Here is an 18,885-nt window from a genome sequence, read left to right as displayed (position 1 = left end):
TTTTCAGATTTTTCAGATGCTTTGGTTCCATTTTTAGATGTTCAAAGCTTTCTAGGTCTGATTTTCAGCATTTTAGCAAATGCCAATATGCCCAGTTTACACACAACTGACTAGATGATCATCTGTATAGCCCATGTACATACAAACATAGGACTGGAAGGGACCTCGAGAGGTCATCTAGTTCAGACCCCGACACTCATGGCAGGACTAAGTATTATCTACGCTATTCCTGACAGGTGTTTGTTTAACCTGCTCTTAAAAATTTCCAATGATGGGGATTCTACAACCTCCCTAGACAATTTATTCCAATGCTTACCCATGCTGACAGTTAGGAAGTTTTTCCTAATGTCCAACCTAAACCTCGCTTGCTACAATTTAAGCCCACTGCTTCTAATCCTATCATCAGAGGTTAAGAACAGTATTTCACCCTCCTCCTTGTAACAACCTTTTATGTACCTGAAAACTGTTATCATGTCCTCTCTTAGTCTTCTCTTTTCCAGATTAAACAAACCCAATTTCTTCAAGCTTCCCTCACAGGTCATGTTTTCCAGACCTTTAATCTTTTTTGTTGCTTTTCTCTGGACTTTCTCCAGTTTGTCCACATCCTTCCTGAAATGTGGCACCCAGAACTAGACACAATACTCCAGTTGAGGCCTAATCAATATGGAGTAGAGTGGAAGAATTACTTCTCATGTCTTGTTTACAACACTCCTGCTAATACATCCCAGAATGATGATGGGGTTCAAAAGGGAGCTAGATAGATTCATGGAGAATAGGTCCATCAATGGCTATTAGCCAGGATGGGCAGTATGGTGTCCCTAGCCTCTGTTTGCAGAAGCTGGGATTGGGTGACAGGGCATGGATCACTTGATGATAACCTATCTGTTCATTCCCTTTGGGGCACCTGCCATTGGCCACTGTGAGAGGACAGGATTCTGGGTTTGATGGACCTTTGGTCTGACCCAGTATGGCGGTTCTTATGGTCTTATCACCTTATTATTTTTAGATGTTTGCAAATTGATTGTTTTATTATTTGCTCCATTATCTTTCTGGGTACAGAAGGTAAGCTGACTGGTCTATAATTCCCTGGGTTGTCCTTATTTCCCTTTTTATAAATTGGCACTATATTTGCCCTTTTCCAGTCTTCTGGATTCTCTCCCATCTTCCATGACTTTTAAAAGACACATGTGAAAGAGAAGATATTTACAAATACCAGGTCACTTAAAATCAAGCTCTCTAATGACTATCCAGAATATTTAGAAAGTATAAATTGCCTAGAAAAATAACATCAGTATGTCAGTTTTGTGGCAACCTCGGACTGCAGATGCTAGAGCACTCTCACAGCATCTCAGCAGTCTTGTTCAGCTGCCTCAACTCCTTGACTCCCACCAGAAGCTTTATCCTATATCATAGTGTGATCACTAAAACATCCCCCTCTGCATCATACAATCAGAGTAGGTGGCTTACCTCTTTCACTTTCCTCCATCAGTAGCCCTATTACGGTTGCCAGGTGTCCGGTTTTCAACTGGAACTCCCAGTCAAAAAGGGACCCTGGCGGCTATGGTCAGCATTGGTGACCGGGTCATTAAAAATCTGGTCAGCAGAGCTGCAGGGCCAAGTCCTGATCTGTCCTGGCACCGCGTTGCACCCCGGAAGCAACCAGCAGGTCTGGCTCTCAGGCAGGGGTGCCACGGGGTTCCGCGCTCTGTCCCCGCCCCGAACACCAGTTCCGTACTCTCACTGGCTGGGAACCGACTGGGGTGGTGGTGCTTGTGGGAGAGAGCAGCCCATGGAGCCTCCTGGGCCCCCCTGCCTAGAAGCTGGACCTGCTGGCCACTTCCGGAGTGCAGCGCGGACCCAGGACAAGCAGGGAGTTTGCCTTAGCCCTGCTGTGCACTGACCAGGAGCCCCTCGAGGTAAGCCCATGCCCCAATCCCTGAGCCCCTCCTGTACCCCAAACGTCTCATCCCTGGCCCCACCCCAGAGCCTGCACCCCCTCCAGTACCCCAACCCCCTGCCTCAACCCGCAGCCCCTCTCACACGTCGAATCCTTCGGCCCCACCCCCCCAGCCTGGAACTCACTCCTACACCCCCAGCCAGATCCCTCACCTCCTCCCACACCCCAACTCCCTGCCCCAGCCAGGAACCCCCTCCTGCATCCTGAACTCCTCATTTCTGTTCTCACCTTGGAGCCCACACCCCCTCCCCCACCCCAACCTGCCCCAGTCCAGTGAAAGTGAGTGAGGGTGGGGGAGAGCAAGCCACTGAGGGAGCGGGAATGTAGTAAGGGGGGGAGGGGCCTCAGGGAAGGGGTTGGGCTAGGATGTTTGGTTTTGTGAGATTGGGAAGTTGGCAACCCTAAACCCTATCCTAGCAGCTGAAGCTCTCCTGAGGTATTTGATCCCAGTATTTGTGGCCCTTCCATTTCCTCCTCTTAAATACTAGAACCTTTCTACATCTCCAAAACATCCACACAGCTGCCACAACTCTCCTCCTTGTCTGCAACCAAACTCAACTGTCCTCCTGGAGCAGTGGTTCTCAACCTGCGGCCCATGGGTCACTTGTGGCTCAATCAGCACACAGCTGCGGCCCATGTGACATCCTCAGAGCCATACAAGTAGTATTGGATGCAGCCCATATAACACGGTAAATAGGTTGAGAATCACTGTAAGATATCTCCCCAACTTCACCTGATCACCTACCTGGTTGCCACTGCCCTCCCATAGTCCCCTACACACTAATGAGCTAATGTACCCCTGAAAAATATAGAAGTGTAAGGATTAAAATGGTATTTACCCTTCCAAACTGAAAGGGCAGTCAAACTGATAATACAAATACATGATACTACTATTACATAAACTGTAGCAAATCAAGTAAGTATCGAATCATATGGATGTACAAAAAATGTGAACTGAATTTATTTTAAAACCAATTTTATCTCCCATACTTGTGCATAGAATGTACTAAATTATGAAAAAGGTATTCTTTCTTTGCCACAATTTGAATAAAAATCTCTAGATTGCATATGTTGGTTTAGTTTTAGAAACAGTACATAAAAATGGAATAGTGTAACGTTGTTGGTGTTTATTAGTGTAATCTTGGAAATTATTATTTTTCAAGTAAAGTAATACAGTACTTTTCAGAGTTTGTATTTATTTTACTTACTTACCATACTGGAAGGCTTTTAGTGGAAACCAAAACAGAATAACTGAGTGGAAGAGGCCATTTAAACAATGAACCCAGAAAACCTAAGGGAAAACAAAAATCCATGAGAACCATTTGCGGTAAACTAGCTCTGTGAACCATGACCTTTTTTTTATCTTTGAGTTAGAGTCACAAAAAGTGTTTTTGTCAGGCCACCACTGTGAACCGATATAAATGACAGGCACTTTCTGCCTCTTAGCCCTTCATGGGTCATATATTTATTTTTATGTTTCAAAAAAGGTGCTTACTGTCACTTTAAAATTTCACAATTATCAGTAAAATTTTAAAATAGATACAAAACAGTATTTTGATTATGCTGAAAAATACGCAACAAAACAGACAACTACAAACATTACATTTCTTAGATAATACTCTAAAAATTACTTTAGCATTTGGGTTTCATTTTACCTTTCTCACATGATACACAATTTGGATAAAAGGACCGTTAAACTCAAATTTCTATACAAACTAGTTTACATATTTCAGATACAAAATAAAATACAAACTGAAATTAAAAAGCATCATTCTTGGATTTCTTCTTACTGTATAATTCATAATAAATTTTCCATACTGCTTCCTTATTTGACAGAGACAAGTTATTAAACTTGAAAACTGTTACATTTGTGCTAAATTACTCTAATTTTACTACCGAATTTATTATCATTTGTGAAAGACAAATACTGTTCATAGGAACTGTGCTGTATATTTATATAAGCATAAATATACTATTGGTGCTTTCTATAGCATATTGTAGATAGGCATGAAAGAATTGACTAAGCTATCAAGAAAAATGGATTTTGAACTCTTGTTCAGGACAACAATTGTGTTTTATCATTGGAAATGCTTTTTACAAACATAACATTTATTGTACAAAACTGACATGTATTAATAGTTTTAAGTTGTTCAAACAAGAGAAATGAAGTTGCCTGCCTCACAAAATTTTCCACTATGACTCAAAGTCCTTTGTTAGCTTACCCACCTACTTTGGGTTGTATGATCCAATTTATGCTCCAATACTTTGCACATTTGAACTTGTGTTACTCATTAACCTTTGTCTCTCCTTCTTGCCATGTCATTACCACAATTTTTTATTTGACAGAAAGCACAGGTGGGTGCAAGAAAAATTAGTTCTACTTTTCCATTTTCCTGACCAATACTTATTGTCACATGCTAATCCTTTAACCTCTGTCATGACCTCATAACCCCTGACCCTTTTTACCATAATAAACCTACGCATCATCATTCAGTGCAACAATGATTCCATTTCTTCTACACTCAGAACTCACACCAACTGTTCTGCTTATAGTTAAGAATTTTGTAGACATTTCCTCAATAACATTGCAAAAAATTGCAAGGGATATAGCCACACAATTTCCACGAGAGCTGTGTGTTTAAGTCCTGGACAACCCTGAACACTGAAGGATTAAATAAGGAATAAAATTATAAATTTTCATTTTTTTCTGTGAAACGCATCACATATGGACATAACTGACCTAATTTAAGGGTCTTTCTGGATTAATTAACTGAAAATTCAAGAGGCATTACTTAGCATGCCATTTGATTTTTCACAACTTTTACCAGGATTCTTTTTGGTTTTGTCCACTTATAAATAAAGTCTCAAATAATATGAACTACTGGGAAATGATTTACTAATACTAAAAATATGTCCTGATCATTACAGTATGTAGAAAGAGTAATAATATCAATTAATATAATTCCTATATACATACATGAATGTTTTAGAATTCTATCAGTATTAATCTCACTAGTATCATATTAAGGTGATAACACAACCATACTAATGGATCATGTGACCAAAACACAATTCTTATATATATTTTTAAAAGAGTTACAATGACACAATGGATTGCCTAAAAATATTTCCTACCAACCACTTTCAGTTTTGGTTGGGGGAAAAAAAAATAAGAGTAAGAGGAGAAAATTCTCACATAGTAGTCCTAACAAAGATGGCTTAGAACTTAATGTTACATTATATATAGTGGACCAATTCCTCAACTGGTTTAAATAGGTATAAATCCATTGACTTTAAACAGAACTATGCCAATTTACATCAGTTGGGGATCTGACCATGTTACATTATATCATACAGTATATATTACCAAATATATGGAGACATTGCTAATCATAAATTGAGAACTTAGATGTCTCTATCTTTAATAATGGTTACCACAATGTATACTTAAACTATCTGAGATTTCCTAAACATGTGTGTGTGTGTGTATATATATATATAAATCAAATCAGCATAACAACTGAAAGGTGCTGCACATCAATGTGTATGTGTTAAAAAGAGTTTTCAGATTCGTGCTATTCTATGGCATATAAAATACAAACTTATTATTTACTTACTTTGTAATTAAAAATTTCATTATATTAATAAAATTACAGTTTCAAAGATGTATTTCAGTTTGCCTTTCTTTTATTTACATTATTTTTCCATTTGTGTAAATCTGCAAGAAACTGTATTTATTCTAAAACCAAGCCCAACTTTCAGTTTCAATTTTGCCAATTTTAAAAAAACTAGTCTTTGCAATATAGACACTATGCATTTTCCACCAGTATTATCATAGATCTCTTTGAAGCTAACTCCAAACACACAATTTAAATTCCTTGTTAAAACAGGACTAGTATGTTTTTTTCATAGCTCAAAATTAATGAAGAATGGTATAAGGCTCCTCCGCCTACCAATTTAATGACAGCTCTTATTGTCCTTTGCTCTACATCTCCACATGGGTCAGTAATCCATTTCCACACAACAGTTCAAGTACATAAGATTTGAGGACCGAAAGGACAAATCACTTCTGCCTGAAGGAGACAGCTTTATTATCAGCAGTCAAAAAACAAACCGTTTTTTAAAATAACGTTTGCCAGTATATAAAAAACTGGATAAATAAGATTTGTGCTTTTCATAGACAATGATTTCCAGTCACTGAAGACTGATGGGAATAATAAAAAAAAACCTTCCATTTTTAACTTTATGAGAATATATGGCACAGGAATAAAATGGATAACCACCGTGCATTATGTTTAAGTTTGTTCTAATTTTAATGCAATTGTCTTCTACCTTTGTGTTAAAGTCCAGGGCATTTTGAGAAGTCTTGTATAATTCTGGATATTTCAGCATATTTTCCTTTCGGCAGGATCTCTCAAATATTCCAAGAGTCAGTGGTGGCATAGCTGTAAACATCTAACATATAAATCAAAAAATGTATCATGGAGCTTGAGAACTAAAAACTTCATAAAGAATCAAGAGACTTTAATAAAAATTGTTGAACAAAATAGGAATTAAATGCATTAAAAACCCAAAACCTTACCACATTGTAAAGACCTATACACCATCTTTCAAAAAGAATTTGTCCAGAAAAGCCATTAACAAAAGCAAACCAGATCTGAAAAGGAAGAGAGATATGTGACTTATATGTTCTACAAAGAGTTTTAAAATACATTTTAGCTCTGCTTTATTAAAGAGATGTTTTTAGGACATTCGCTAAATAGGTTTGAATATTTTAACATTTTTCAACCCTGAAAATTACTGATAAATCTCAATTGATATTTTGTTCAGAGCAGTATGTCGGGTAATGACTAGTCACATATGTTAGCAATTCTGTTTCTTTGACTAAATCTGAACCTGTTTCTAAAAGAAAGCCAGTTTCAAAACACTGATGTGCCTCACATAATATGAGACTTATTCATGTAACTGTGTTTATATCTACAGCTAAAATGTAACTTTCTTATGAATAATAGTAAAGAATATAACACACTGAAATATTTTAGTTCAAATAATTTTGCCCTATAATTTTGTATTTAAGCCCTGATTTTGCACTACAAACTGCATGGGTAGGCCTTTTTCCCCCGCATGGCACTCATTGTACAACCAGGCTTTACAGCAGAAAAATCAAGAATTGAACCTTACTTGAAAGTACTTTAGAGTACTGGAGAGGAGTATTTTAGAAAACTGTTCTCACATTAGTATTATCTCTTACTGCACATGGATTCACATGAAGTTAGATTCTTTAGGGTATAATTCTGCCATTCTTAATTTAGCTGGTACTTTACTCAGTACTGGAGTACTCACTGAATAAGGTACTGGCCAACGTAAGTAAGGTAATGAAGAATCAGGAGCTGATGGAATTTGGGGCTTATATTTTTAGTCATTATATCACATACAATTTAAAATATAAATTAACAGTAAAAATTAAGTGTCATTTAAATAATATTTCTATTCACAATTTAAGGCTCTCTATTTTATGAGAAGGTCAGAAAAATAACCTAATAAATGTTCGGCAGCTTATAATATTAACATTTCTACTATTTTAAATATAAAACATTATATTAAATTTAATGAGGAAACAAAACTAAACCCAACTTTCCGAATCAGTACAGATAGCGAATCAGCAGTGAGATTAATAAAAAAGCTTGACATGTTGGTCAAGTGAATTTTAGAAGCAGTGTGGCATAGACTTTGTCACAGTTCATGTTTCATTTAACCTCATTATGGAAGCATGAATTGCTACAAATTTACCATTTATCAGTATATACCCAGGCTGGCCTCCAGATGACCAGTTCCTGTGAACAAACAGGTCTTCTTTTATCATGAGAGGAGGGAATGCTTGAACACATAAAAACAAATATCTGATTCATGAGATGGAAAAGAAAACAAAGTAGCAACTATTAGCATACAAAAATTAAATTTAATTAATCTCAAAATTGTGAACCATTCAGCAAAGAAGTTCAAACTAAAACTATCTTTAACACATTTACTTGTTGTGGCCAGTTATTGAAACAATATGGGACACAAAAATCATACCATAGGATAAATTATGGACAGTTTTAATGCTGAAATTCCTTGCTTTTGTTAATTTTATTAATTAATGTCCTTAAACTCAGTTTGCTATTTATATGGTTAATGTTTCAACTTATTGCTTGAAAACAAGCAAACAGACCAACCCATATCCTGAACAACAGTGTATGATAGCTGACAAGCCAGATTTTAATAATGTCTGTTATGTAGCATATTTTGACTTTTGATTTTTCAAGTATGGACTATGTGAATATATTTCTGTGAATTTATAAAATCAAATTGTTTTTCAGTAATGAAGACTTCAAAGCCACTGCACTTTACTGCATTAATACATGAGGCTCTCTTTCTGTTGTCTGGCATTGCTGGAACGATGTGGAAGTACCTAGCAGATAAATGTGTACAGTGCAGATAATTCCATGATCATTTCAATATATAACTGGGGGGCTTGTGTCAGCCCTCCCCCTTTCGCATTCTGGTTCCCAGCCCACCTGTTGCTGAGACCTTACCATTCCCTCCCACCACCAAATGAGGGTTAAGGTGGGGTATAAAGGAAGGGGGGGGGGTTGGCTTTCTGATGTTCCAGTCATAGAAGCCCCAAACCCCCATTTCCACTCCTTTAATGAATATTTTCTTTAAATCAGAGGTGGGCAAACTACAGCTCGTGGGCCACATCCAGCCCATGGGACCATCCTGCCCGGCCCTTGAGCTCCCGGCTGGGGAGGCTAGCCCCAGGTCCCTCACCTTCTGTCCCCCCTCCCCTGCAGCCTCACCTCGCAGAGCTGCCAATGCTCTGGCCTGCCGCTCCTACTGGCCAGCGTGGCGGCGTGGCTGGTTCTGGCTGGGCTGCGAGCTCCTGCTGCTCTGAGTGGCATGGTAAAGGGGAGGGGAGTTGGGTGGGTTGGATAAGGGGCAGGGATCCGAGAGGCAGTCAGGGGACAGGGGGCGGTTGGATGGGGTGGAGGTTCTGGGGGTGGGGTGGTCAGGGGACAGGGAGCGGGGGGGGGTTTGGATAGGCGTGGGAGTCCCAGAGGGTCTGTCAGGGGGCAGGGGTATGGATAGGTGTCGGGGCAGTTAGGGGACAGGGAGAAGGGTGGGGTCCCGGGGGGTTGGTTAGGGGCAGAAGGTCCCAGGGAGTAGTCAGGGGACAGGGAGCAGGGTGGTTAGATAGGGGGTGGGGTCTGGGGGGCCAGTTAGGGGACAAGGAACAGGGGGGGTTGGATGGGTTGGTGGTTCTGAGGGGAGCAGTCAGGGGGTGGGAAGTGGGAGGGGGAAGATGGGGGGGCAGGCTGTTTGGGGAGGCACAGCCTTCCCTACCCGGCCCTCCATACAGTTGTGCAACCCCGATGTGGCCCTCAGGCCAAAAAGTTTGCCCCCCCTGCTTTAAATCCTTTATCAATCCATTTAGGGGATCACTGTATCCCTTCCCTATGGAGTACCTGCACTGGACATCCACCCTACATCAACATAATGCGTTGTGACGTCATAGCTTAACTCCTGTTCTGCGGTCGCCCCCAAGCAAACTCTCCCACTTCCAAACGTGCCGTGGGGAAGGCGAAAAAACCCCTAATTTGCCTAGGGCAATCTGGCAGCGAGAAAAAAATTCTTTCCCAGCTCCCCGAGAAAGGAGCAACTAGTGCAGTGCCCACAGCAGATCCTGACCAAACTTGATATTTCACCACTTCCACATGTGAAAGGGTGGGTGCTGCTCCACCTGGTCCATGTGAAAGAGAACTTCTCCTGTCCCAAATGCACAGTTCTGGTCATCTGGGGGGATGAGTCAACATCCCCACGCTGACCTGCTCTGCAGCTGTTGCAAAATCACTCCATGTCTCTCTACCCCTTAAAGAGGTGCACACCTTCATCCAGCAAACCTGTCGATGGTACCCGCCCACTCCCACCAGCTTAATGTGCTATGCAGTCATTGTTGCAGTTTAATATAAATATATACAAAAAACATATATTAAAGGAATGGTATTTGGATTGCAAAACCAAGCGTCTGAAAGCCAGGAAATGCCAGAATTTAGGATGCCATGACAACCTTAATTCTACTCCCTTGTGCATTTGTGTTCTGAGACAGTCTTTAACTACATGATTATATGCTACTTCTTCCCCCGGGGATCCCTGTCTCAGTCAGTGCACAGGAAAACAGTTATTTTCAAAAGTTCTCACCTAAACCTGAATGGAATTTCATAAGACAAGGAAAAGTAGTTCTTTGGCCTCTAGGATTTCCCCTTCAAAGGCCTACTGCATACAATGAAGGAGTTTCATTCCAAAAAAGTTGTAATTAGGCATTAGGAATCCAAAATATATAGGTAGCTACCAGCTCCCCCTGTAGTGTCACACACAGAATTATGACAGGTTTTAGAGTAGCAGCCGTGTTAGTCTGTATTCGCAAAAAGAAAAGGAGTATGTGTGGCACCTTAGAGACTAACAAATTTATTTGAGCATAAGCTGTAGCTCATGAAAGCTTATGCTCAAATAAATTTGTTAGTCTCTAAGGTGCCACAAGTACTCCTTTTCTTTTTACACAGAATTATGTTAAGGTTGCAAAATCAAATACTGAAAAATGATAGGAAATGTTAGTGTAGCAAAAGGGCATGGCCTCCCTCAGAGACTGACAGTGAGGGAGAGCCAGACGCCCCTGGTGGGCGGAACCCAGAAGGCTAGGCTGCTGCACCAGAAGTGTGGGGCAGAAACTGGAAGTATAAGAGAAGGGCCCTGCAGCTCAGTTGAGCAGAAGCCACTGCGGGAGGCAGACGCTTCCAGCCCGCTGCTGGAGCCGGAACCCATGGAAGACTTCGGCTGTCCTGAGGAGACTGCCCAACACACAGGACGCAGAGGAAGTGCTGGGACTGCCGCTCACAGTGTATCCCTGGGAGATGGAGGACAACCCTTGAATGCAGGTACACCCAAGGGAGAAGTATAGGAAGCAGCGCAGGGCAACCAGACTCCAGTGGTGCCACTGGAGACACGGTCAGTGTGTTGTGGGCAGAATGCTCACTGACCCAGTGGCAGACCTGGTGAGTCCTCCTTCGGAGGGGATCTAGTAGTTAAAAGTGAAAAAGCCTCCAGCCTGCCACACCTATTAGCACAATATTGAAACTGTTAAAGAGCCATTTAACAGGCATTTGCCAAACCCCAGGTACATACTGTCAGTTTCTGAATTTACTGACAAAAACAGTTGTGCATTACTGTAATATTTACTCAGAACATGTCAGTCTACATGGCCTTAGTTTAATATTTGCTTTAAAAATATTTCATTAGTTGGTGAAGATTATAAAATCTCATCTCTAAAAAATCCTTACATAGATTTTTAGATGCACAATCATCTTTAGCTTTAAATGCTTGGATCTTCAGACATATCGTTTTTTAAATAAATCCTTCAAAAGACCACCCTTATCTAAAATACACATTTTAATTACTGTAGTAAGAAAAACTTGCTTCCAAAGTCTTCCTGTCCTTTCTGTCCATCCCTTTCTCCCTTCACCCCCTCTCCCTCCACCCCCACATTGAAGAGAGCCCTTAAATGGACAACACCCCTTTCCTTCCAGATAGCTGGACAAAGAGCTTCCCTTTCGTTACTTCTGACTATCCGATGAACTAGTTTTAAAAGAACCCTCCAGCAAAATCAGTGCCTTAGTAAGATAAAAAATTCTTTGTTATGACTAAAATCTTTGGAAACATATTTTTTAAAGTTGGTGAAATTTCATAAACATGTCTATTGTTATCGAGATCACACAAAGTAAATTAGTGTTCCCTTTTTCTAAAAGCAATGAACATTGTTATGAACACACTAAACCTCTGTGACTGATTAATTTAAAATAATGTCTTTGTTTCAGTGAGTTAAATATTTAGTAATCTGGAATGATTACTTTATGAAGGCTTAAGAGTAGATTTAAAATATAAAATCAGCTTAGAAATACTGATTAAGAAAATGTAAAACAGAGAAGACCTGCATCATGTATTCCATAATATTTAATGTTGTGTTCAGCAAGACAGCTGACTCACCCTTACTACAAAGTTTTTGCAAACAAATGTCTGGCAAACTTCAGGGCACATCAAAAAAATTTTTTATACCCAAATTTAGTGCTTTTAATTAGGTACCTTCTGCATGTCCACTCTGCATGTTGGAGAGTGTACGGGGGGGATGGGGGGGGAGGTTGTCTCTGAGGGGAACTGTGACTCTCCATCATCGTGAGGCGGGCTGGGCGTCTCGTTATCCTTTGCTGTCTCATCCCTCCCTACCCCACACCGGGCTGCGAGCTCGGGCTGCCGTCGGGCATAGGGGCACCAGTTTAATAATACTGCGTAGGGCCCCATAAATCCTAAAGACGGCCCGGATTGTCTAGATGTGTGAAGCAAGGGACTCAGGAGTCAAAGGTAAGCTCCAGGTTATGGGCCTGAGTGAAAGGAAGGATGGTATGTTAACTGATTAAGAAAAGGTGGTAGTGGAGAGGGATTTGGAATGAAAATAATGAGTTCAGTTATAATGATGTTCAGTATAAATTGATGGGCATAGGTGCAGGAGAAAATGTCAGAGAGCTAAGACAGCGGACTGGATGGAAGACAAGTCAGGAGTGGAGAGGTAGATTTGTGAATTATTGGTAGTTTGTGAAAGATCGCAGTTAAAAGGTGTGTGAATAGTTGCAGTGCAGAAAAAGAACAAGTTGGGTTCTATTGCAACTTATAATGTATGTAATATAATTGAAGCTCTTATAGAAAATTGTATCAACTGCAACCCATAGGTGTAAACTGGGAAATTAAGATCGGGCTTCCACATGAAATTTAATTTCCTATCTTTCTTCAATTTAAGCCAGAACCTTAGAATCTTTAACCTATTTTTTGTTTTGAATTTCTTTTGTCTCAATTTAAAAGAAAAAGCTTCCATATACATCTTTTATAAAGTCATTATTTTAAAGCTGTTAATAAACATCAAAACAGGTGCTCCACATTATTAGCCAACATGCAATATCTTAAAAAACTGGGGCAAAATCCTGGCCGCAGTAAAGTCAAAGGGAGTTTTGACATTGACTTAAATGGGAACAGGATTTACCCCATGTTTTGAAATCTAGAAACATAAAATTGTGGTACGGCTTAGAAAAAAATCTGAGCTGAGTTCTCAATCAGGTGATAGGCCCCAATTCTGCATTAAGAACTGCTAACATGGACCCACAATGCTTATAAGAAGTCTGGGACTCTGCACTGGTCTAGGGATCCATGCTAGTGGACTGAATATAGACTCAAAGCCTTAAACTCTTACTCAGCAAGCTGCGTAAATATATGCCTAACTTCAATCACATTAGTAGAACCACTAAAGTTAATGGGGGTACTCATGCTTAAGGGTAGGCACATGCTGAAGTACCTGCAGAATCAGGGCCCTAAACTGGAGTAAGTTATTACAGACCACTTATGGATTCCTATAAATAGGGTTTAAGTGCTAATAAACCCTAACTGATGGATGGGGGTGTTGCTTTAAACTCTGAGTCAGTAAGGCATTTAAGCATATGCTAAACTTTAAGCACATGAGTAATACTATTCATGCTCAGCACATACTTAAGTAGTTTGCTAAATCAAGGCCATTGTGAGACGTTATTTTATATCACCGCACAGATGCCTACTATGAAACTTCATATTTAGATTAAGTTAAAATTACTATTCTATAACAATCTGTATTACTGAATAGTAACAAATACAAAGGCAGATTTTACTAGGTTATCTGTAAAACCCACAGCAACCAATAAAAACTCATTTTAAAGCAACTTTCAGATCTGCCTGTCATAGTATTATTTTTTAAGTTCCAAGAGGTATGGCAGCAAATGCTTCACATTTTCCTGATGTAGTATTTCTCCATATTAAACAGCAGCTTACAAGAGGTCATTGAGCTCTTTGCTCCCATGCCTGATCAGTACAAAAAACCGAAAAGAGAGATTCAAGCCTGGCAGTTGTCCTTGCTAGACACATTCAGTGATGTATTTTTCTGTCTATTAATTCACAGGATTGACATTAGTCATTAACATCCGCAAAAGATGTTTTACCTGGCAAAAGTTGGGAATATAGGAATTAATCTAAAGATCTTGTCTCACATACAGTTTCATTATGTATTTTTAAAAATTACATGTTATTATAACTAAAAAGAAATATACAGTGTATTTCAGTTAGTTCTAAATATTAAACAAAATATATATATTTTGTTTAACATTAACAGGTATTAACAATGCATTTTCAAATTAAGACTTGAGAACTGCACATTTCTAGTACAAATCAGTAACTAATTTTCTCTGGAGTAAATAATAAGATACATAGCTAGAGCCCTGCATGGAAACAAAATTTGTATCCACCCATTTGATCCGCAAACACGGTCCGTGGATATCAAATGGATATCCACAGATTTGCAGGGCTCTAGATAGAAAATTTGGATCTGCATCCACCCACAAACATGGTCTGCAGATATCCCTATCTGCTGATATAAAGCGGATATCAGCAGATTTGCAGGGCTCTATACATAGAATTAATGTACCAATTAGGTTAAAATTTTCAAATTTTGATGCTTAAAAGTTAGACACCTAAATGTATGTTCTGATTTTGATGATGAGCAACCGCTAGTCCCAAAGAATCTCGAGTGCTTCACTTTGCAACTGTAACATTTTAAACATATTTTATGAATGGAAAATTGTAGATAAGACTGTATTTAATTTTTTCATTATAATTTTTCTTTTGGACCTTTTTTCAAACTCCTGAATTTTTCACTCTGTTCTTTTTGTTATATTTTCTTCTAAATAGAATACACATCCAATTAAGTTTAAGGAAATTTTATAAAGTAAAATTATAAAGTTAAAACTCCCCAACAGCTGCGCTATTTGTGACAAGCCAGAACAAAAAGATAAAGTTTTTGCTTTTTTTAAAAAAAAGCAGAAATTAAGGCAAATATTCAAACACAGAGGGTCAAATGTTAGGCATCTAATTTAAGTGGTCTGATTTTTGCAAGTGATGACCATCTGCAGTTCTTACTAAATAAGGATTTTTATTTAAAAATGTAATCCCACTTAACATTTTATTAAAATAGTATACATTTGTATCTTATGTATGTTAAAAAAAAAAAAACAAGCCCCCAAAACCCCAAACAAACTGGCTGTGCTTTGGAATGGACAAACTTGTTTTTCCTAATTTTGACCCACACAAACATTGTGAATTCAGGTTTCAGAGTAGCAGCCATGTTAGTCTGTATCCTCAAAAAGAAAAGGAGGATTTATGGCACTTAGAGACTAACAAATTTATTCAGAAGTTTGAATTAAATGTAAACATCACTGGGTTTCTCTTTCATTTAAGAGAAAAATGTGATGAAAGGTGCAGGAAGAGAAATAATGAAAAACAAAGGAAGGTTGTGGAAAAAGGAGGAGAGGGAGAGATAGAAATTCTAATAAAAAATTCTCTCTATAATAATTCATACAAGAATTATGTTAAAACAATGCTTGGATTGCAAAGCTAAGCACTGTAAAGTCACGAAATGCCAAAATTAAAGTTGCACATGAAAGTGCAAATATCCCTAACAATATGTGTATATAGTATCAGAGCTCAGTGGGAAACATTTTTCCAATCCTGCAAAATTTGTTGAGACTTTTGAAATTCTCCCGTTCTCCATCGGGATGAAACCGAGAGCTTTTGGAATTTTTCCATTAAAAACAAGAGAGAGAGAGAGGATATGTCTACAATTCAAGCTGGGAGTGTAATTTCCAGCTCGAGGAGACATATCCACGCTAGATCTGAGTGAACTAGCATGCTAAAAATAGAAATGCTGCATGCACAAGTAGTGGTGGTGGGAAGGGCTAGCCACCCCAAGTACATCTGTAGTATCTTGGATGGGTATGTACTTGACGTGGCAAATTTCTCTGCGACTACAGCTACACTCTATTTTTAGTGCACTAGCTTGATCACAGCAAGTGTGGATATATCTCAAGTTGGAACTTACACCTCCAGTTCAAAGTGTAAACATAACCCCACAGAGAGACAGACCCCAGAAAAGTCAACAGCTTGGTAGATAGGTAGTCTCTTGGGGTACAGGACACTAGACCTCAGATACTCACTATGCCTGATTTGGAGCAGAAAGGGAAATAATGATTTGTTATACAGAGATCATTTTAATAGGAACAATGCAATATTAATACCCAAAAGTAAATGAAAAAGATCTTCACTGAGAATATATTTTTTCATAACAAAATCAAATGAAATCCAATTTAAAACAAAGTAATCCATTCATTATTAATTATCTTTACTTTGAGTGATAATTTTGAAATTATTTTTAAACTCCCTTAGAAAATCATGCAATATCTTTGAACACTTAAGAAATACTTTAAAAATAAAGCATTTGAAAGGCTAATATTTGATAAACTGTACCATTACCTCAATAATATAAAGGACTATATTCTTGTAGAAACAGTACAAGATGCATTTAGCTATTCTGCTGTAGTTCCAAGCACCATGAACCAACAACAAGTTCGTCAGATATCTGAACTGCAAAGAATGAAAAATATCTTTAAAAACATGTACATTGATCAGTGTTACATGATATAAAAGTATTCTGTTTTAATATGTTTTACAGCATAATGATTTACCTGTGCTATGGAGTAATCTGAAGAATTAGCTGCCTGTAGCCCTTCATTTCCACTAATACCAACGCCAACATGTGCTGTCTGTATCATACTAACATCATTTGCTCCATCACCAATTGCCAGTGTTACTACTTTAACCTGTTTTTTTACCATTTCTACCACTTCAGATTTCTGAAGAGGAGACACCCTTTGAAAAAAAAAAAAAAAGAAAAAAGAAAAATCCTGACATGGAAATTCTGAATGCACATTATGTTAAAATATTTTTTGTTCTGCTTTAGGGCAATAAAGTAGGTTAAATACAGTATCTGTCATTGAAATTCTATTTTTACCTCCCTCAAAGACACATTCACAGGATTTTTCAGCAAGGTTAGAGTAGGATTGGATTTCCCATACATATGCTAAACATCACTAAAATACCTGTTATGAAATGCAGAAATCTGCATTAATATAGCATTAAGGCTGTATAGTTAAAATATTAAAAATTCAGAAAACGTAAAAGGGAAAGTCCCCACAGCAGTGTTAACTTAGATCCACTGTATATTTTATATCTGTTTTAGATATGTTTTACATGTTATTTACATATTTTAATGTGCTTATTTTACAAACAAATAGTAATATAATAAAATTACATATTAAAATAGAAAAACAGGAATAGATAAATACTAAAAGTGGGCAACATTGTTGAGCTAACAGATGTTGGAATCTTAATTTTACAAAAAAGTCAAGGAATGAACATTTTAACTATGCAACTATACTGTTTTACTCTTTATTGCACTGCTGTTGCAGTTGCTGGCCTCCTCCCGCTGAACAATTTTTGTACTGAGCCAGGAGTCCTACTGTTTTCTGCTGAGCTTTATAATGGGGGCCTGCCAGGGGAGCATGAAGTTTACCTGCTCTTCTGGCTGACATATTCACTATGAGGAAAGATGTCTTCTGACATAAGTGAGGCAAGGAACCGGTGTCCATTGGCTCAAACAGAAGGCCCATGAAAGCAGCGAACACAATACTAAGGTGAAGAATCCTTCATTGGGGAAAGACAAATACCACCTTTTAAAAATCTAGAAAATCTTCCCTAAGAGGAGAGTGAATTGCTGAGATGGCCACAAAATGGACTCTCAGAAAATTCAGAAAAAGACATGACAATCTGAGATATATCAGGTACTCCAAAATGTCCTGAATCCTAGTTTCTGAGGAAGGTACACCACGGAGAGTAGACCACATTGAAAATTGCTTCCACTTAGCTAAATAAGCAGATGTAATGGGTTGTTTTCTGCTGTTAAGAACATCCTCTGAACTGCCAGTGAGAAGTCTTTCTCTGCCTGATCTAGCCACTCAACAACTATGCTGTATGGTACCAACTGTTCAAGACTGGATGCAATAACTGCCCATGTTATTGGGATAGTAGGTTTGGAAGAGGAGGCCGAGGCCCTGGAGCCTAAATCAAGAGGCTGTGAAGATCTGAGAACCAGCATTGTCTCAACCATGCTGGAGCTATAAGAATTATCTTGGCATAGTCTTGCTTCTAGAATATCCAAGTCTCAGAGTGTTTAGGACCCATTTGTCCATTGTTATGGATTCCCAAAAAGTGAGAAAATGGGATAATCCACCCCCCAAAATGGTCAGGGGGACAAGGTGGTAGGAAGATCACCAATGACTTTACTGCTGTCATTGAAAGAGAATGCAAATGGGCTGCTTTCCATGTCTGACTTCGCGATTTTGTGTTTCTTTTTTGAGAATATGGTTGCCTTGATTGGTAGAAAGGCTGCCTATAATACTATAGGCAGTATTGAAGTTGTCGAGATATGCATTGGAACCTTCTGGGGGCTGGAGTATAGACCCTTATGAGCATTCTTAGAGTCTTTAAAAGAATGTAAGGTCTCATCACTTTTATCCAAAAACAAGTAACAACCATCAGAAGGAAAGTCGTTAATAGTTTGTTGAATGTCTGTAGCTATGCCTGAGTTCTGTATCCAGGAAGCTCGCCTCATTGTTATTGCAGAGGCCATCAAGCATTAGGTACATCACAACATTCCTTCTGCCCTTAGAATCTATAAATCTATGAATTCAACAGATTGGACTTGTGTCTTAGCCAACCCAGGAAAGCCTTAAATTCCTCTCTTGCCTTCTCTCCAGTAGCTTTTCAGTTAATTGCATCCCAGTTTACAAAGTCCTATTTAACTATCAGTGCTTGCTGATTTGCTACATGCATCTGGAGAGAGAATGTGGAATAATTATTTTCTCCCAAACAAGATA

At 38.7% G+C, this 18,885-nt stretch overlaps 1 protein-coding gene across 3 annotated transcripts in view; it reads right to left on the bottom strand.

Annotated features, from left to right (window-relative positions):
* ATP8A1 (ATPase phospholipid transporting 8A1) overlaps positions 1 to 18,885 on the bottom strand; it is a 245,376-nt gene that overhangs the window by 55,107 nt on the left and 171,384 nt on the right. For all 3 annotated transcript variants that reach the window (XM_084625418.1, XM_084625417.1, XM_084625419.1), the window contains 5 exons: positions 16,636 to 16,819; positions 16,424 to 16,534; positions 6,540 to 6,614; positions 6,290 to 6,412; positions 3,170 to 3,248 (listed from right to left, as the gene is read on the bottom strand). In XM_084625418.1, coding sequence (XP_084481544.1) covers positions 3,170 to 3,248; positions 6,290 to 6,412; positions 6,540 to 6,614; positions 16,424 to 16,534; positions 16,636 to 16,819 — 572 coding nt within the window. The remainder of the gene's footprint in view (positions 1 to 3,169; positions 3,249 to 6,289; positions 6,413 to 6,539; positions 6,615 to 16,423; positions 16,535 to 16,635; positions 16,820 to 18,885) is intronic.

Source organism: Lepidochelys olivacea (genome assembly GCF_965140295.1).
Source record: "Lepidochelys olivacea isolate rLepOli2 genome assembly, chromosome: 4".
Lineage (NCBI taxonomy): Eukaryota > Metazoa > Chordata > Testudines > Cheloniidae > Lepidochelys > Lepidochelys olivacea.
This window is presented reverse-complemented; position numbering and strand designations above follow the sequence as displayed.